This window comes from Taeniopygia guttata, chromosome Z (assembly GCF_048771995.1).
Source record: "Taeniopygia guttata chromosome Z, bTaeGut7.mat, whole genome shotgun sequence".
Lineage (NCBI taxonomy): Eukaryota > Metazoa > Chordata > Aves > Passeriformes > Estrildidae > Taeniopygia > Taeniopygia guttata.
Genome location: NC_133063.1, coordinates 67,125,979 through 67,147,191, shown reverse-complemented (window position 1 = coordinate 67,147,191; position 21,213 = coordinate 67,125,979). Strand labels below are relative to the sequence as shown.

The 21,213-nt window shown below is 37.0% G+C and overlaps 1 protein-coding gene across 8 annotated transcripts in view; it reads left to right on the top strand.

Annotated features, from left to right (window-relative positions):
* FCHO2 (FCH and mu domain containing endocytic adaptor 2) overlaps nt 1-7,105 on the top strand; it is an 81,919-nt gene extending 74,814 nt beyond the window's left edge. For all 8 annotated transcript variants that reach the window (XM_030259086.4, XM_072922080.1, XM_072922079.1 and 5 more), the window contains 3 exons: nt 1,942-2,006; nt 4,400-4,564; nt 4,792-7,105. In XM_030259086.4, coding sequence (XP_030114946.4) covers nt 1,942-2,006; nt 4,400-4,564; nt 4,792-4,814 — 253 coding nt within the window. In that variant the 3' untranslated portion in view covers nt 4,815-7,105. The remainder of the gene's footprint in view (nt 1-1,941; nt 2,007-4,399; nt 4,565-4,791) is intronic.
* Nucleotides 7,106-21,213: the final 14,108 nt, after the last annotated feature.

Sequence of the window (21,213 nt, the reverse complement as noted above, 5' to 3'; positions counted from 1 at the left end):
GCCAATTTACATAAACTGAAACAGTCAGTGAGTACCAATCCCAACTGTGTAATAATACAATCCTTTATGAATTATCCAATGTTTGCTTTCTTTTGTCCAATACAATAGACAATTGTAATACAGTAATTTGAAATGGTTAAAAACCATTTTCTCTGTGTGTGTAACAATGCATTCTTATAAGGGGATTATATAGAAAAAGTAGCAGAAAGGCAGTATTTTAAAAAAAATCCTGATTGTTCTAACATAAAAATTAACTTCTAATGGAAATAATTTTAAAACAAACCTGAGTAACTGAGGAGCTCTCCGTAAGCCAGGATGAACTCTCTCTCAATTCTAGTGTTATGCAGATTATTAGACTAGCAGCTGCCATCTTCTGAGCCTGCATTTTACAGTAGCACTTCAAAGTGTGACATAGGTAGTAGGAAAGTATGTTACAAGTTTCAGAAACAAGCAGAGGATAGTAAGACTAGACAGAGTAGTACAGCCCTGGAGCAAACGTGAGCAGAATTCAATCACTCTGCCTGTACAGCATGTACATACTTGCCCAGCTGTAACATAAATCCTGGACTGTTAATTCCCAAAATTATCTTTTTAACATGAAGAGGGCAAAGAACATCAAGTTGAAGGAATTTAGGCTTTGTTAACCTTGTTTCTTATAGATCAGTCTACCTTACAAAGCAAAGGTTAAAAGAAAAATAAACATGATGCATTTATTGGGTAGATTCTGATGTTTCTGGAGGCAATATAGTTGTAGGTATTTATTGGACAATGTAGTAACAGAGTATAATTTTAAGTGGAAAAAAATAAAATCCTTACAGCATTGACTCCTTCTTGACTTGGTATTTCAAGGAAACAGTGCTTTTCACCACATTGTAAGCTTATTCTGAACAAGAACATGTTTAGTATCCTATCTGAACAACCCAACTACTCTGTAGTGAAGCTAGTCTCCCTGCCCAGGTTTCTCCCACAAGCCATCTGTAATGAAGCCAGAGTGAAAGCAGGAACACCCCCCCAGGACACTCAGTGTTAGCTGGGAAGGCTTAGGGACAGTTGCATTAGTGAACTCACATAGGCAACTTTCAAGACCCAGAATTTTGAGCCTGGCAAGCTGATCAAAGAAAAAAAAGTTCAGTTATGTCCCAGGCAGATATAGTATTTGTGATGTACTACCTGTTCAATCTAATTGATTGGGTGGCAGGGTTTTGGTCTTTTTTAGGAAAAAAGGTCTCTATAGCTTGACTTCCTGTGAGTAAATGCTACCATATGTGCTACTTATGTGAGCATTTCAGTCCTGCTACATCAATGGCAGGAGCAATTTCAAACCTATCAGCACTTCACACTGCTCACAGCTTTAAGTAGTTGACTTTCCTTTGATGCAACTGCTAGAAAGTCCTCTAGGAGTTAAAATGCCCTGTCAGCCTAGACACTCTTGGTACCCTTTTCTACCTCTTTACAGTGTTTGAAGTTAGCTTGAACAGAGTGTTACTGATGCCAATTAGTTTTAGTAGAATGGAAATGGAATAAAATTCATGTTCTCGGGACTCTCACTTAGAGGAGAACAATCAACATTGCTCCCCATTCTACCATCATCATGAAGCATCAAGGCGTAGCTTCCAGCCTGCTTCCAGAATAACATATGCTTTTAAGGCTGCAGAGGGTTTTGAATTTTGGAGCCATAGGTAGGGACACAGGACAGTGTTACGTGTGTAAAAAATTACTGTATAAAATGTGTAAGGGAGTGCATTCTTCTGAGCTTAGTGCTCTGGAGTGATGCAGACACACCCTTCTCTTTTCCTCCTGTAGTTTTCCACAGACTTACCTTAAAATATGCAAATATTTTTATAGACTTCCATTTAGAGATGTCTGTAATATACCAGTGCAAATCAAAGGAAATAAAGTTGTAAAACCAGTACTTGTAATTAACCTACCATTCTCTTACAGGAATGCAGAGCAGATGAAAGCATGTTGGAAAATATCTAGCATTTCAGAGAAGTCTGAGAATGGAGGCAAGTTGAACTCTTTTGTTTTGCTTTCTTGTAAAATTTTTATCAGTAAATAGGTAATTATTTTAGCCTCTGTGCCCTCTAATTCCTTTTTATACATTTTCTTATGCTGTAAACTGTTCACTAGTTGATGTTTTTATCAATTAATTGCCTCCTGAGAGATTCCAATATGAGTAAGATGTCAAAATATAAATTTAATTATTAGCTATATAAGGGAAAACAATGAAGTACCCTGAAAACAGTTAGTGGTTCTAAAATAGGGTTTAGATAGGATAGGAAATTTTTGCATTCAGGCAGTTGGGAAGTGAACAGTTACTCAAATGAAAATAGGTTTAATATCTGTCTCTTTCCACACATAGATAATTTAAATACATTAGAATGAGGTAAGTGGAAGAACTGGGGGTAAAAAAAAAAAATCCAAAACTCCTAAGTTTAGATATATTATTTTTGACCAACATTTTGAGTCTTGGTTTTGACCATAGTGACTCCAGGAAAAAACTTAATCTATGCACATCTGCTCAGAGTGGTAATTTATACAATATTGCATAAGGTACCAGTAGTTGTCCTCTGCACAGTGCCTTTCTCTGAGCTGTAGTTGATGTCACAACCCCTGCAGTCCCTGCAAGTGCAGTATTTTTCTGAAGTAGTACGGCAGCCAAAGCATCTCCTCCTCAAAGCCTCTGTGGAGAAATGAATTGCTAATGTAAAGGAAAGGCCTTTAGTCCTGCTAAGAATTTAGTGAAGAGGATTGTGAAATCACAGATTTGCCTGTAAATGTGACTGGTTTCATTTAGAAACCACAAGCATGGCAAGAGAAGACAACTTCTATTCCTGCAAAGGCTGCAGAGTTGTGGTTATCATTCAAACACAATCAGAGAGAATTTTATTGAACACAGGTGATTACTCTAGTCTGGTGTAATTTGTCTTTCACTAACCTCACAGTTCTTTGTTATTTGTCTTCACTACATTGGATTAGCCCTCTTCCTTTCCCCCCCACTTCCCCCAAACTTTGTGTCTTCTTTTAAAAGGAAAAATCATGCTGAAACACAAATGCAGCCAGATGAAGAGGAACTGTACACCTGCAGAATAGCACAGAACTGGCTGCTAGTGATCCAGTTTGCATCTTGTGTGTTGATAGCAGACTTGCACATACCCCACTGCTTCTGCTGTATTCCTTTCCTTCCCACAGTCTTTTCCTCCTCTTTTCTTTGAGTATAAGTATGTATAGTACTCTCAGTTCAGGAGGAAGCAATACTGTGCTGGTCTTGTAGTTAGAGTAGCAAAGGGAGAAGTTGCACAAACACTGTCAATGTCAGGACGAATGTCTTCAAGACTTTTCTACTGGTGGACATAATGATAAAATTTTAGGGGGCTTTTTATGGTCCAACACATGTGGTCTGTCAGTTGGAGAGAGATAAAACACGGAACAAACTTTCAAAACACTTGAATATATGAGTTTCCATAGTTAGAATAGAAAGAATTTCCAGTTAATGAAATAAGGCAGACCTACTGAAGAAATTAAATTAATCTTAAGCTAAATTTATCAAGAATAAGCCACTGTGTGAAACAATTTCTTTTAGTTCCTGCTTTTAGCTCAGTACCATTTCAGTTACTGACTTTCCTTGTCATTTAGCAGTTGTTATTGACAGGAATAGCAAGCTGTTTTAAGTAAAATTATTCCATTCATTTTAATTTAAATCCCATTTTCCCAGCACACTACGCAAGAGCAAGAAAATACCTGTTTTAAAACCAAAAAGTAGTAGCAATGTGGGGATTTTGAAAAAGCCTTTCACTGCCTACAGAAATATACTTAAAGTAATTTTAAACTTTTATTGCTTTATGATACTATCAAAGTGATGCCACTTCTCTACTGTCTCTAAAAAAAAACCCTGAAATTTGTGAGAAGTATTTAATCAGACTTTGTCTTTAATGGAAACATAGTAATTCCCTTCCTCTGGTACATTACTATAGAACTGCATTTCTTCCAATGTTTTCGTTCATGTTCTTTCATCCAGATAGATCATGACAACTCTTAAATGTTCTGCTAGTGAAAGGCAGATAGTATCTCTCATCTGTCAATCAGATACAATCTACCACAAGATAGATGGTAGTAAGTACTTAGAGACCAGCAAGCATAAATGATTATAGGGACCAATCAGATAAGTAGTAAGTGACTACCAGGCTGATACCCACGTGTGCAGAAATTTGTATTGTTTATCTTTAAATCATTGTCTGAAACAGACTTGTACTCTTACCTCTTTTGAAAGCCTATGTAGGACTGCCACTGGGAATAAATCTGAAAGGTCACCGTATTAGTTTCACTTCTTACTACTAAAAAGTTAGGGAGATCCTTTTGATTTTGAAAAATAATCAGCCTCTCAGTTTTGTTTTTATAGGTTCTGGATCACTCAGAGCAAAATTTGAGCTTTCAGGAGGACCCAGTAAACCAGCAACACTTGCAGTGCAATTCATCAGTGAAGGAAGCACCCTTTCAGGAGCAGATGTGGAACTTGTAGGCACTGGCTATCGGCTTTCCCTTCTTAAGAAGAGATTTGCCACTGGTAAGACACTGACATGCTTATATATTCAAATAAATGTTATATATTCACTAGTGTTAAAATCTAAAATATGAAACTGTTAAATAAGTGATGTATACATAGTTACTCTTTATTGAAACACTTCTGACAAGTCAGTTTGTTTTTCCATAGTTATTCAGACTGCTCCAAGGAAAATATGGACAAAATTTGGTTTATCTATTGACTGCAAAAAACTTACCTTTGTTTTTCAGGACGGTATATGGCAGACTGTTGATGTACCTGTGAAAGTCATTGGATCAGAAGTGCAAGAAACACTTGTGATGATAGGAACTCTGCCCTCTCTATTTTTCAAACACTATTTTAACATGCATTAATTTTTAAAAATATTGACTTACTTTGAGGCTAAACTACAGAAAGTAAATGCACTTTTAAGAGTCATTTTGAAAACTTTTTATTACTTTACAATAGCACTGAAGTTAATTTCAACACTGTCTGTAAATGATCAACTGCAATATTTGGGAAAATTTGTTGAAAAATGAGTAATTTTATATAGATGAAGTCAAAATAGTAATCCACAGTTGTAATGGAAGTATGAAATTTTATGTTGTACTGTAAACATTAAACCTAAAATGTAGGAGATCTAGTAAGAAATATTTGAGCTTTTCATAAGTAATACTCATTTTTCAGATTCTTTAATTGCCAGCTTTTAATTGACAGTTCATAAAGATAGCAGAGGCTATGTCTTGTGTACTCCTTCTTTCCATTCATACCACAAGACCAGCTGAGTTAGAGATGTATAAAAGTAACTTGATGCCCATGTATCATATATTATTAAAATGTAAGTTGTTTCATATAGAGGTTTTTTTTTTTAACTAAGTGCAATGTGTTACAAATTGCAAAACACAGCAGAGATTTACTTCTGCAATTAGTAAAATTTTTTGGTCCTTATTATTGTTTGAGTTAATGCAGTAGATTTAATTTATTTTTATATTAATTGCATAACATTTGTGCCTTTTAAAAATGCCTGTGCCTATTCAATTTGATACTCACGTGCCTCACTTCCTTTTTCAAAGTTTGGCTCTTCATCAAGAAAGCATGGCATTTGTATTATGCACAGAACTTTATAAAAATTATTTTTACTGCAATTTATTTAGAAGGCAGGTTTATAAAAACTGCAGTTTGATTTAAAAGAAATTTAAACCACTGAATTATTTCCTCGAGGAATAATTGCAGTTAAATGTGGTTTTAGTAAAGGGAGCTGCATCATGCAGTACTCAGAAACATTTTCATTAAGTAATTTTAATGTCACCAAAGAGGAGAATCTGAAAAATCAGTGAGGATAAGAAAAACAAATTTCTAAAAGCAAATAGCATTACTCTTTGCTTTGACTTTAAGTCTTCAGACTTTGAGTGGTTTTGGGGATGTATGATGTGAATGTACACATAGTACTTCAGGAGGCATTATAAAGGATATTTTGTGGCTGCAGGATGACAAATCCTGTCATGTGTTCGTTTTTTTATAGCTACCAATTTTAATATTTTTATTGTAATCTAATCTGCTTGCTACAGCCTAAGCACAGGGATTTGACACATCAGTAACAATTTTTTAAAGCAAGTCACTAATTTAGAAAATTTTCTATGTATTTGTATTACCAAGCTTTTTTTGTAATGTTGAAATCATAAGCACTGGGGCAAAATAATTCAATAACCTGCATGTGGCGATTTCAAATGAACATTTAGCATACCGGCATCTATTTCAAATTCTCTATTAAAACAGTAAAACATGCTTGAGTTAATTCATGCAAAGCCAGTAATGAATTGGACTGCTGAAGCTTTACAAGAAATTGTGCCTTTGTAGAAGCTGCATAAATTGTTGTGTACACTAGACACTTTTGCTGGTGCGAGTTTCATTTTTAGGACTAAGAACATAGTGTACTGTAGATTTGATTGGAAGAGTATATTTGGTTCCTATATTTTGCTAATCTTATTGATGATAAATTTACGTCTCATAAAACGGTGATCTTTTTTATTGGAATTTTAATTGTAACCTGCTTTACAATCAAACTGATTAACACAACATTTTATTAATGAAAACCCAAACCTGTTATTGCTATTTTTAATCAAGTATTACATTAATTTCTAAGTTAAATGAAGTAGTTAATGTTTCAGCACTTTTAAACTAGCCTTCATTCAGGTGTTTTTCATACATTTGCTTTGGGTGCAGGTTACAATTTTGAAGCCATACAAATTTATATAGACATTTTGTAAAGAAACTCAAAAACAATGTAAAAAGTATGTGTAGCTGTCTGATTTAAAATAAAAAAAACTTACGTAGCAAGCTGGTTCTTGCTTGTGTATACAGCATGTCCCTTGTAGCTGCCTCCTAAGAAAATTAATTTGTAAACACAACTCTAAAGGATCTGAATTTTTATTAATTGTTACTGCGTTAGACTGTAAATTAGAGCATACAAGTTTATCTTTCAAAAATTGTAAATACTCTGAATTTTCATAAAATGTAAGTTTTAAAAATTTGCACCCATAATAAACATGTAATATATAATTTAAATACTGATTTATATTGCCTGTACTTTTGCAGTTAAGTTCCACAGACCTTCTAAGCAATAAGGTAAAAAGAAAAACTATGCCTGTATTAAACATTTGAAAAGATTAACTTTTAAGTGACAAAGGGTAGAGATCATAATGAACTCTTTTGTATATTTAAAATCATCACAGAGAAGATTGATGGAAAGATGACTTCTTCAGAACATTTCATCTTTACTAAACTCCAATGTCTGAGATGTCTGTAGTGCCCTATACCTTTACTAAATTGATTCGCTTCACAAATAAATTAGATTAGGCAAAACTGTGGATATGTTTATTAGAAAAATCTTGTTTATGAGAAAAATCTTGACTCATGGACATGAGCTGTTGTCTGTAAATAGTGCTATCAAATGCTGTACATTATGTCTTCAATTATGAGCCTATATCTGGTTGTGTGTGCAGGAGAAGAATTAGTGGCAAGATTAAAGTAATTCCTTCTGATTTCTAATGTTCCACCAGTCAAAAAGAGTAGACAATTTAGTACTTCTTCAGTGGTCTGTATGGTTTAGTCCTTCTAAGCTTTGAGCACAGAACAGAAGCTGAAACTGAACAAATATTTGTGAATCTGTTTGTTTCCTACTGATCCCAAAGCCTGCAGAGGCTTAGTAAGTAATGACTTATTAAATTCACTTTCTCATCTGGTTGGATATCACTGCAATAGAGGTATCATTCCTGTCATGCAGGAAAGCAATAGTTCAAGGGCTTGATTCTTATCTTCTGCTAGCAGGCAGGAATGAAGAACACAAGTGTTTAGTGGTCAGACTGAGTGGTCCATCTAACACAGTAGTCTGGTCTTCAACACTGGCCAAAGAACAGGCTAGAGTCTTGGAGAGCTAATGTGTCATTTGTTTTCTGGTCCCCCAGCACCTCATTTATTGGTTAGAAATGTAAAAAGGTGCTGTTCAGTTCTTCTAGCATTCATTGAACTTAAAGTGTAACAGATCTGACTGAGGCTGCTCTGGCACGTCAGTTAACACTTGACTTGTACCCACATACTGCTCACAACTGCTGCAAACTGGATCACTACTGTCCAAGCAGGTTTGTGATTATCTAAGTAAAAAATCAGGCAGTTTTTCAGGGAAACCTATCTCTATCACTGCCAAATAACATTTATGTTGGGTGTTTGAAGGAGCTAAGGTATTTGATTATGAACTGTAACAGCATGTGAGTTAGAACTGTGGTAAGTTTTGCTATCTAGCATAAAAACAAGATCTTGCATCATGGCAAAAAGTCTGTTTGCAAAGCTTAAGATACACAGATGTTAAGATGCCTATCTTCAGTTTTGCAATTGCTAGATAATTGGTTTCCATTTCAGTTGTTATGAAAGGGAAATTATACTTAAATAGCATGCAAGAAAAAAAGTCAGGAATTCCTCCAAGCATGGCATAAGCTAAAAACAGATCAAAGTACTAAAGCATCAGATAACACATCTACTGTTGAGGTACCATTGATTGGACTGATTAAAAGTCTCTCAACTGAAAACATAATTTTTATCTTTAATTCTACATATTATTACACCAGTTAAGTATTCCTGCTCAGCTCACTTTGACCTCCGTTTTACAGACCTGTTAATTTTTGGATTCTCCCTTAATTCATTCATTAAGCATATAAGGCATACAGCCTTAAAAGAAGAGGACTCTTCTGGATTACTTATTGAACATGTAATACTCTCAATTCTGCATTTTCTGAAATTGCTTTTTTTCACTTCCTTTGGAATAAATTCTTTTTGTTTTTAAAGTTGGGATGGCTATTTTAATTACTGTAACCTAAAATATTTTTGTTTGTGATTGTCCCAGCTGAATTTATTTCTAAAGGTCTTGTTCTATAACTTAGTTATTATTACTCAGGAGGTTTTTTTAAAAAAAATTAATAATCATAAGCCATAAATCATGCCCATTTCACTACTCTGATTATTCACCTTTTCCTTTTATCATGTCCCAACGTGTTTTCTTGAAGTTCTCAGTTCTTAAGTCATTTGTTCTACTCCAGAAAGTCAGCAGTGATTAGTGTTCAACAACGAGTCAACTCTTTCTCCATCCTGGTTAAGGAAGCAGCCCATTTTTATAAGAATTGATGACTCTTCCCTCCGTATGTCATCTCCTGCTTTGCTATTTGATAAGCTCATTATAATATCTACAGCCTTCCCTTCTGTTTCCCACTCTTGTCATTGGTAGGTTATATGAACAGTCGTCACTGATACAGAAATGTTAAGGCTGCCTTAGTGTTAGTACTGATGAATTGCTGCCAGGTAAGACACACTAATGCAGCTTGGGATGTAAGAAAACCAAAACCCAACAGCATAAGTTCAAAAACTGTTGTTCACCTTCCACCTCTGTTGAACTCTTTCTCTGGTACCTTGCAGGACCATGCATTTAGACAGAGAATAAGAGACAGAGAAGAGACAGAACTTTAGGCCCCATAGCACCTGACCTCATTCTTCAATGCAAGTTTCTTGCTCACAGTTGAGAGTCCCTTGGCCTGTGTGCATGAGTCCCTTCTCACTCCTGAGCAGTTCCTAGGTTGACAACACACTCTAAGTGCCCAGGTACATGAATACAGGAGGACTGTTGTAGCCTGTGATCTGCCATCTCTACAGCTGATATCCCTCTGAAGTCTCACCAGTCTATTCCCATGGGCCAACCAAGTGTAGACGCACATTTTCCATGCTGAAATCACAGTTCCATCTCTGAGTCACTTGATTGAAAACACTAGACTGAATGTCTGCTTCTAGTGAGATTACAGAATAAATTTAGTTTTGTTTCAGGATTAAAATGCAGAAGATTTCTCCATGTAAAAACTGCATCTTGTACATCTAGCACAAGAAACTTGGCCCTCAGACGACAGCTATTAGTCTGGCATAATTTCTTTAGATGGAATAGAGTAGTGTAGAGCAAACACTACACTGACGAGAGAGACAATAAGGAAGTTACAGGGAAAAATTAATGTAGGCACAAGTGTTCCTTACAGACTAAGGGAAGAATATGTATTTGCCACAACTTTTCCATAGAGGAGTAGAAAATTTTAAAAAAATTCAGGATGATGGGCCATTAGAGCTACTTTATTGGCATTTTGCAAGATACTTGAGAAGACTATCAAACTTCTCAAAATAGAAGTAGTGTCTTTAATATGATGGGAGAACATGAAGGATATGAGCTAGAACTTGTCACCACTGCATTCACGTAAGTACCAGCCTTTGCTTACAGGAAACAATGTTTCCCAGTAAGAGAAATATGGAACCTGTTACCCCCATTTCCCTCAGCTATGACCTTTCCAGAGTGCTTAAGGTGACAGTGCTTTTGCCAGCTGCTCCCAAAGGGATGCCACAAAAACACTCATTAGAATTCAATAGGTTTTTGGCAAATAGCATTTTCTAGTCATTCCTCTAAGTGATTCTCCAGCTCAAAACAGTCCTACAGTAACATAGTTTTGATAAAGAAGTGTGAAACCTTCAAATAATCTGTGTTTCAGGAAGTGGTTCATCCCTCATGTATGCAGCAACAGTGCAGTCTATGGCTTTTCATGCTACTGATGGTTAGGAAAAACCAACTGTTATCACAAGTTGTAAAAGAAGCTTTCAAAAACATGTTACACTGTTCTTGAAGTGGTAACTGTTACCTCAGCATTAGTTTATAAGCAAAAAATATTCTGAGTTTTACCAGGTTAGAGTCCTTCTGGACCCAAGAACATGGACTCAGCTCTACCTTCTGTCTAGGCAGCAGAGGCAGTAGTATGCAGAAGATATATTCACTATTTCAATTACTGGCAACAATCATACTGTTGACATTATTTTAGTGTGTGGAGAAAAAGGCCTTGTTTGTATGACAAGCAGCACCAGTGTCCTGCTATGTTGTCTTCACAGACGCTGTAAAGTATTCACAGCATACGATGCTATACACAACAGAGTCTGAACACAAGACTGATTTCTGCATCAACCCTGTGAAAGCTAAGTGGTAACTTGCTATCTCCTTCTACTCCATTCAGTGATCTTTTCAGTTGCTTTTTTCTGGAATTGTAAAAACAATAGAATATTGTTAAGACCTTGGTTGGTGTTTGTAAGGAACAATATCTTACTCATTTGTTCAGACAAAGATTGGTTATACAATTGTTTTAAAATTCTTGTTAAGTCTCTTTTGGACACTTGCCTTTAGTTAAAGGATCTTCTATTCTTTTCAACATTTAAAAGTATTCCATACTTGCTCTGTATCTCCATTAAAGTTTAGGAACCCCTTCTTTGCCTCTCCCAGCAAGGCAGGTGTTTTAATGACTATTGCTGCCATTATCTATATGTAAAGACATGTGAATTGTATGTTTACAACAGATAACAATCAGATCTAACCAGATGTTTGCAAGTAATGATTCAAATTAGTATTAGATTACATCAGGTATGTCTTTCATTGTTCTCCATGGGTGTAACTGGCTACAGAGAATAATGTTAGCATCTGTCATCTCTATAACCCAACTATGATAGTAGCAATCATGTCAAGGTGAGGAACATGTTAAAAATAATGTGGGATTATTTCTATGGTGAAGAAACTGATGTAAGCCTGCATCAGACCTCCTTGCTATAGTCAGTATTTATTTCTTAATCAGAAAAACACACAGCTGCTGGTAAGGATCATATTGGAACTACTTACAGTCTGCTTATACCTTGATTTACAGAGATACTGTTAGCTTTCAAGTGGTCTTCTGTCATCCATGTCTGATCTTGGAGAACTCCTTTGGAGCACTTGCCTGAGTTAAGAAATTCGGTGCTCTTGTACAGCAAGCTGTTTTCTTCTAGGAAGGTCCCAGACTCTGCAGAAGCTGCCAAACTTGCTAGCTGTCAGCAGATTATGGGCAATTCATTTGTAGTGCGAGAATGAGCTCAAAAGTGGGGGTGGGAGCATAGCAGTTGTGGAAAGAAATAGACTCTCTCTGATGCAATTGACCAAGAACCATAAATAACACCTCGTCTTAAGTGAGTCCTACCTGAACTGGACAACCAAACATTTGTGACAACCAAGTCAGAATTACTTGATTGCATTTGTTAATAATTGCTTCAAGTAGTATGGCCAGGTGTTACTACTTTATTATTTTTGGATATGCTCATAACACAATAATCCTTTGATTGAGATGCAATTAAACACAACACAACTGGTTTCCACTACAGCTTAATGATGAGCCAGTTTCCTCAATAGTTCACTATTATCAAAATGCATGGACCAAGCTGTCCATCTTCACTCAACACCCCATGTATCAGCTCTGTACCACCTCTGTACAGATCTGCTTGTGATGCAACTTACCGACCAAACATAAGTCTAAAACCAGAAAACAAGAAAATTCTGTTCTAAGTTAAGCCAACTGAATCATCTTGCAGGAGGATCTGGCAAATAGGGATTCCTGACCTAGGAGTAGAGATGGAATAGGGATTGAGATCTCCCAATATATACAACAACACATCACCAGCCCAGGCCTACCAAATCACAGTCAGAGACAGGAACTAAAAGCACCTGGCTCCAATGACATAAGGGAAGAATTCTCTTAATAGTGGCTTTAAATCCTGAAATTATAAACTATACAAGATTGATAAGAAAAGCAAATTAAACACAGGGGTAGGAAAGTCCATGGAGATAGTTTGACTGAGGGTGAAAAATAGGCGTTTGCTCCAAAAAACAACAAAATATTTAACTTCCACTGTGTTATGGGATCCATACTAGCTGGAAATACCAGAATTGGTAAAAACAAAAAGAGTGGGAAAGAAAAGTATTCAGTAAATATTTTGCCATATCTTAAAAGCTATCTAGTTCATGTGGTCACATAGTGAAAATACTTGGCAATCCAAGAGTATCTAAAGAGAGATATTAATACATAATTTACTAAAACTGAATATTTTTAAACCAGCATATCTGATAAACAACATCCAAGAATTTAGGAGGTTGAATAAGCCATACTATGGATCATTAATTTTTATTTCAGTGATTCTCAAATACTGGAAAGGATTAGAAGATTAAATGAAAGATAACACCATTACAGAGAAAAAGGAAAAAAGGAAAAAGAAAAGAAAAAAAAAAAGAAATAAAGAAAATGTGTCATTCCAAATAACTGTAATATAGAACTTGGTGAGAAAATTTAAAAAAGCACTTTAGATAAATAGTGTCAATCATGGATGTACCAAATAAAGGTCTTAAACTAATTTAGGATTAGGTTGAAAATCTGGATCATAAGAATAATAGGGTCAAAGGAAAAAAGATTTATGTAAGATGCCTGATTTAGAAGTACACAACATTGGGTTTATAATTAGAGCAATGCAAGAACATTATTCAAAAATTAGTCTTAGGTAACTGAAGAGGGAATCAACTTTAAACACCATTCTGGTGGACTCCTGCAGACTTCATAATATCTAATATTTTTCCAATTACTGATGTTAAAAAAACTGAAGCTTTCAGATGACAAAAGGTTGGAGGACAAAAATAATAAGCTAGGTCTCAAGTGCAGTTTTTAACCATTTCACTGTCATCCAAAATGGCAGGAGGATGCTATAGTATCAAATAAGTAGGGACAAAATAACTTCCCTTTGGGATAACTAAGGACCTTCCTGAACTATTCTTAAAAGGTCATCCAGTGCTAGATCTTGTGAAAAGTCTGCTGATCTTCATGGGATCACAGAAGATCTGAAGCTAGAGGAAACTCTGAACATCACCTAGTCACTTCCCAAGCTCTAAGTTTTACCCAACTTTCTGCAATCTCCACCCATGTTTTCCTACATCCATGACAGATCATATGTAATGCTTAAAGACAATTAAGATGTCTGATATGATTCAGGCACATATTATGGACAAAGTCAGATGTTCTTATCCCTCCAATAAGAGCTCTACCATAAAGCTGAATTCTATACACTATAATATAGTTGTGTACTGTGCAAAGAAGACACAAACCTCAGTGGAGCAGTCTCCTAGGCACCTTATGTTTCTGAAAACTTTCTTCAGATGATGCAAGATGTAGCAGTGATTCCTTGTTTGAAGTATAGTATAAAAAGGGAAATGGGCCATTTGTCAGAAAAAATTATATGATCAATATTCAGAAATTCTTCATGGCACATAGACCAATCCTCTCCCTTTGTCTCAAAGCTTTCAGAAATTACTTCTGGCTACAAGTTTCCTGGAAAAGTAAGAGAAATCCGAGTTTGAGTTGAATTCAACAACCTGTAGTGCCACACAGACGTTTAATATTTTTTAACATTGGGAAGCAAGTAGCTTAGGTGTGTTGCAGTAGCATCCCATACGTACTATTAGTTAAAGAAAGGCTTTCAGCTCCAGTGCCTGGATACATCCATGCACAGACATGCACCTGCAATATTCCAAAGAAACAATTATCTGCCTGACTTCTGTGCTGATGAATTACTCAATATGGGAAAACAAACTTTGAGATTGCTTGGAAGTTAATTATCATCATCTATAACAGCAAAATAAATAGATAAAATAAGCAAAATATCAGCAAAAAAATCAGCTTAGACAAGGCCCTCTAAAAAAAAAAAAAGACAACCCCAACCAAAATAACTTATACTACATTTATAGTCATGTGTGAAAGTACTGGTCATGAATCAAATAAAAATCCTTGTTTCTTTTTTCAATTTTTAAACAAAATGCACTAACATGTTAAATGCAGAGGTAGACACAATCTTAGTATTGTTCATTTACCTTCCTTTAAAATCAATATGGAGTCTACTAAAAAAAAAAGCTGTGGGACTTGCGAAACCAGTGGAACAGAACACCAGTGATTTGAGTATTTTATGCTATCAAAGCCTAAGGAGTTACTTCATCTCAGCTGATATGAACCTAGGTAGCAAAATAGTATTCCATGCATGGCAAAAGTATTGTTGTCAGAAAAGAAGTTGTCAGATAGAGCCAATGCCAGCCAGCTCCAAGATGGACCTGCTACTGGAAAAGGCCAAGGCCTTCGGTGACTGTGGCAGAACCTCTAGGGTAACATATTTAAGAAGCAAAAACAAAACGTTATTGCACAGATACAGTTGCAGCCACTGAAAGATGAAGGATCTTGAGACCCATAGTCCTGGAAGGACTTGTGACCCTGCGGAGAACTCACACTGGAGCAGCCTGTCCTTGAAGAACTGCACCCTGTAGAACAGGGACCCATATTGCACCAGTCCCGTAGAGCTGTTGCCTGTGGGATGGACTCGCATTGGTAAGTTCACGGAGAACCATATCCTGTGGAAGGGACCCCATGTTGGAGTGGGAGAAGGACTCCTCTGCCTGAAGGGCAGGAACAAAGTATGACTGCAACCCTCATCCCCCATGTCTCTATACTGCTGTGAGGAGGAGGTAGAGCCTGAGAGGTAAGTGGTTTTAAGATTTTCATCTCATTACTCTGCTCTGACTTTGAGTGATAATAAATTCAGTTCAGTTCCCCAAGGCAAGTGTGTTTTGTCCATAACAGTAATAAATTAATGATCTCTCCCTGTCTTTATCTCAATGCATGAGACTTGTTATATCCTGTCTTCCCTGTCCAGATGAGGAGGAGAAGTACAGAGCAGCTTTGGTGGGTGCATGGCTTCTAGCCAGGAAGCAAACAAAATATTTATCAAGACAATAATGTTTGGCACACAACCTCATAAAGTTCTGCCCTATACTTTAAAAGAGATATTATTTTCTATACAACGTGTCAATCCAAGAGGGCCAAGTACCAAGTACCATCAGTGTGCTATATCAGAGCTAAGGATGCTGTCACCTTAGCTCTGATATAGCACACTGATGGTAGAGGGTTATTATGTCTCTTGTATAAACATTGATCCTTTCACTAAGATAGATGTAAATGAGCATATTTTGACCACTCAATTCAAATCACTTTTGGCAGTGCAAATATCAAAATTATAGATCTCATTGTATACTGCCAAACAAATCCTCACCTCCCTCACAGTTGGGACATGTTCCTAGTATGAGAATTCAAGGTCTTGCTTTTATTTAAACTATGCTGTAATTTGGTCAAGAATAAAAGAAGCATCTACAGCTCTGTCAAACAGATTTGTGTGGGAGCACAAAAATATGTGCAGGGAGATCTCTAGCAAACCAAAATACAAATGTCCCAGGTCACATGACATAAGCAGTGTGACCTTGTAGCCTAGAAATGAACAATAACTCCCTGGACTCACAGAATCACAGAATTGTTCAGATTGGAAAAGACTTAAGGTCATTGAGTCCAACCACTAACCCAGCACTAGCAAGTCCACCATTAAACCATGTTCCAAGGGCCATGTCTGCATCTCTTTATATTTCCGGCAGGGATGGTTTCTCCACCATTTCTCTGAGCAGATCATTCCAATGCTTGGTGAAAAAATTTCTTGATATCTAATCTAAATTTCCCCTGTAACAATTCAAGTCCTTTTCCTCTTTCCTATTGCTTATCACTTGGGAGAAGAGACTGACCCCCACCTTCTCTCTCAGGCAGCTGTAGAGAGTGATAAATCTCCTCTGAGCCCCCTTCTCTCCAGGTTAAAAAACCCGAGCACCCTCAGCTGCTCTTCATAGCAGTTGTGGTCCAGACCCTTCATCAGCTTTTGTGTCTTTCTTTGGACATGCTCCTGTACCGCAATGTCTTTCTTGTACTTTCTCCTGACCTGGTGCCACTTACTCATTTATATTTAAAAGCTGAGGGAACTCAGTCAATGTCACACAATCAATGTGCATTTTTTTTCCTGGTTAAGTGTTTATCCAACCTACCAGTCTTGTATTCCTTTTAAATAAGGGCACCTATAATAAAATCTTGAACAGAAAGTTACATGTGTTTTAGGATTTCAAAACTGCCTTTCTAACATGTGGAAAGATTTCCTCAAGTCCAGACTAGGTGTCTCCCTGCACTGCATGAGAAGTAATAAAGACTTCTGCATTCTTCTTTCCTTCCTTCCTGTGCATGACCATGCTGCCCTTCTGCAGGATTCAGTTCCTGACTGTGAGAAGCAGCACAGCCTACAGCCAGGGAATGCTGTCTTCCCTAGACCCCTGCTCTGATGGGTGCAGCACGTTGTCTTAGGCTCACTTCCTCATTCCAGTGTCATCATAGCACAGTGCAAGATGGATTTCCAGTGCCACCAACTGAAACAGCTGTCATGCCTTTCTCTTTAAAAATCAAATGCAAGCAGAACAAGCAAACCCAACAACTTAAGATACAGATTTGAGATATAGATCTACCTTTCCTGGCCAAAACAAAGTGATTTGATTTTTATGAAGGTTAATGCATAACCTCTCTGAATTTCATTAATTTTTAATCACTTCTCTCTCACTTCCTTTCAACATTTACAGGGGGCTTATAAGAAAAATGGGTATAGAGCTTTCAGCAGGGCCTGGAAGGGTAATGTTTTTAAATTGAACTAAAGGTACAGTATAAGGAAGAGATATTTTATGATGATGGTGGTGCAGCACTGAAACAGGTCACCCAGAGCAGTGGTAGCTGCCTGATATCTGGAACCATTCACAGTCAGATGTGACAAGGCTCTGAGTAGCCTGATCTAGTTGGAGATACCCCTGCTCATTGTAGGGAGGCTAGAACAGATGACATTTAAAGGTCCCTTCCAACCCAAACTGTTCTGATTATGTGATTTACTAACAGAAATACTGAACGAGACTGTTGCATTCACACACCTTGTAGATGGATGGAGCAGAGAGGTTTGGAAAGATGATTTATTAAGAGAAGATGGTGACTGTCAGCCAAGTCATGGACACTCCTGGCATGCCCAGGCTCTGAAGAGAGCAGCCAATTGGGTCTTTCTTTGTTGCTCCTGAGAAAGTATCATCACAGGTCACAAGGATGCACTGCCTGAGCATAAAAATGCCACAGACCCAGGTTGCTGCTGTTTTGTGAGGAGGGTGTCAGTCCCCCATTTATCCTCCCTTATAGTATAGCCAGCAACATACACTTTCCTGTGGTTGTTTTGTAGCTATCTGCTGAAGTACACAGAATAACTATTTCAGGATTTATTAAGTTTGGTTCCAAAGATTACTGAATGTTGGCAGCAATGCTTTTGCCATTTCCAAGCCTATAAATGGACAATTCTAATAAAATAGATGTTCTATAGACTTGTGAGACTTGTGCGACTTGTTATACACTTATTTCTAAGTATAGATCTCTTGAGTCTACCAGACTGTGTTTTGGTTAAATAAACCAAAACACACACTTCTTCACTATTCAGTTGAGCTTTGCACTTTCTGTGCACACCAACTTCTTAATGTGAACTGGCTGCACAGAACTTGGTGGGAGCCAGAGAGTTGGATGACTCTGGACTTCTGCATCATCATCTCATTTGTACCATACCATCACAGCAAGCAAATAGTGATTATAAAGGGAAATTTACCATGCATTTCCTCCATGCAATCTTCAGTAAGTCCTGCTTCAAAGTATACCAACAAAAGATCAGTTGTCATTGAAACAAAGCAAGTAGCATCAGCCTTGCTGATTTAAGGATTTTCTACAAAGCTTCAAAGTGTGCTGTGAATAGCTAGTGGTTTTCACCAGTTTAGGATAGTCTGGATTCTTTCTCTCTTTGGGTGTTCAAACATCTGAAAACATTCTACAGATCACAGTTAATGAAGCACAGTCTCAGCACATCCAGTATTTTACATGTCTAATTGCAGCAGCTGTGGTTTTATTGACCCATCTTATATTGCAGACATATTAACATCTCTTCCACACAGTGGAATTTTAATCTAGAAGTGATCAGCATTTATTCTGCCTGCATTTGTGCCCTTGTTTCTAGAAACCATCATCTTTAGGCAAACAATTCAAACCAGCTGTCTTTGACAATCAAAAACATGTTTGCTAAATTAAAAAAAAAAAAAGAAAAAAAGAGGAATGCAAAGTTAGTGATTTCATTTAAATTTCATCAGATTATTGCTATAAGTAGTGGCTTCCATCAAAATAGCCTCATCTAATTCCCAATAAATAAATCATGAGCAGTTATATTTCTCTGCTCACCATACCAAATGGCAATCTTCTTGTCAGTGTCTTCATGAGTGTTACTGACGGTAACCCCAGGAATAATGTCAAAAGTAGTAACTTTCTGGTAGCTCCGGTTTCCCTGTCATACTCCAGCTGTGAATGCATTGCATTTTTTCATAGCTCTAGCACTGCTTTCCATGCCAGTCAAAAATACTTTCTCTACTAGCACTAACATCCAAAAACTTCTGTCATACAAATACATCCAGTTTTAACATAAAAAACTCTCTCAGTACCTTTTCATATGGTAAAAAACCAATATGGCTCTGTTTTTTGCCAAATACTAGCACTTATGGTGTGGACTTAAAATACATATTACTTGTAGTTCAACAGTTACTATTTGAAAAGTTTAAAAAAATACAGTTAAAAAAATTCTTATCTTAAATCACAGTATGTGGCTCAAGATTACAATTTTATGACTGCAGTCCCATGGCAGGAATCAACACTAAATGCACTGAAAACTCATACGAGCCTGAGTCAGAATCTCAAGTACTGAAGAATGTTATTCTTGCAATCCCTTCTTTCATTATGGAGGTCAAGTCCTTAAGCTCAAGACTACAAGAAACCCAAGTGGCGGATGGAGGGGAAAAGCTGATGACAGGCTTTGTAGACAGAAATCTTTTTTAGGTGGAGGCAAGCAAACAAGCTTGTTAACTATTATGACTGATTTTTTATTTTTTTTTAAGTAAAATTCTCAACATGTTAGGTTTGGTACAAGAATTATTTACATAAAATAAGAAACTATTTATGTAACAGGAAAAGAGAACATATATCACAGTGGTGGTCCACTAATTTACTAGTATCAGAGGACCAAAGAAAGCTTAGCCTAACAAAATACTTTATTCAGAAATGTGCTCCATATAATTGTTTTTATTAATTATTTAAGCTCTATGTTGAAAAAACAATGGAACCAGAATCATGTGCTAGAAAACTGACATACAAACCTATCTAAATCTCCTTGTGTCTCTGTTGTCAGACTTCATAAAATAGTCTGATTCTACCTTTGACGCTCTCTCGCTCTTGGCGAGAATTAATCTTCAGCTTGTGTTTTTAAACAAGCACAGCTCATTTTCTTTTGTTGTCTTCAGACTTTAAGAAAAATCTTTATAGGAATATGATGGGGGAAACCTCATTATAGAACACAGGAACTGTTACTTCCCAATATCCTTACCATGAAACCCTTCAAAGTAGTACTGTGAGTGTTACACAACTAAAGCCCTTCCAGTCAACAGAATTGGGATATAAAACAGTTGAGACATCAAAGGGTCATTAACACTCTGGAGCTCACAGTTCTGGAAACCTCAAAGCCCCATGACAAGCTCCTTCCTACACCCAAATATATTTTCATACACTCTTTGGTTATCAATTCATTTCCCAATTTTCTTTGCTCTCTACCCAAATGCAGATTGCCTGTGAAGAGCTATACAGGATTTTCACCCAATCATACTGTCTAACCAAAGCATCTCTCTGTCAAGCATGATTTTGATGACTCTCTTTTCCTCCTGCCATCTATTTTCCCAGCATCACTCCATCCCTATTCTGGCTCATCTTGTTTTGATTCACATAAACCCAAACGGATTCATCCACATCTCACTGGATACCAGGCTGCTGCTAAACACCTAAGCAAACTTCAGTCACATTGTCTTGGTCCTGCCACTGCTACAGCATTTACAAATGGTGCATCTTGATCTTCCTTCCCTGGCTCCTTGCTTACTCACACAGCTGCTTTTTGCACATCACAACTCTCTCATCTCAGCTACCAAAGCCAGCTTCTTCCTCCTTCCACTTCCTGTACCTGGCAAGAAAGCATCTTCTTCCATTTCCACCAGCTAACGTGGCTCACCACTGAAGCAGATCTGTCACATCTAGGCTCAGCCTGTCTTTAGCTTGCCTAACAAGCTCCCAAGGGTTAGAAGCTGCTGTTAAGGGACTACTACAGGCTCCTGAAACAGAGCCTTGTTCTAGCAATGCCAAGGCTGAGGGTTCAACCCGTGTATGGGCCATTTACTGGAGAGGCGCACCTGATGATTCTTACAGGTTTCTTTCAACTCAGAATATTCTGTGATTCTGTAAAACGGCAAACGTGGCACA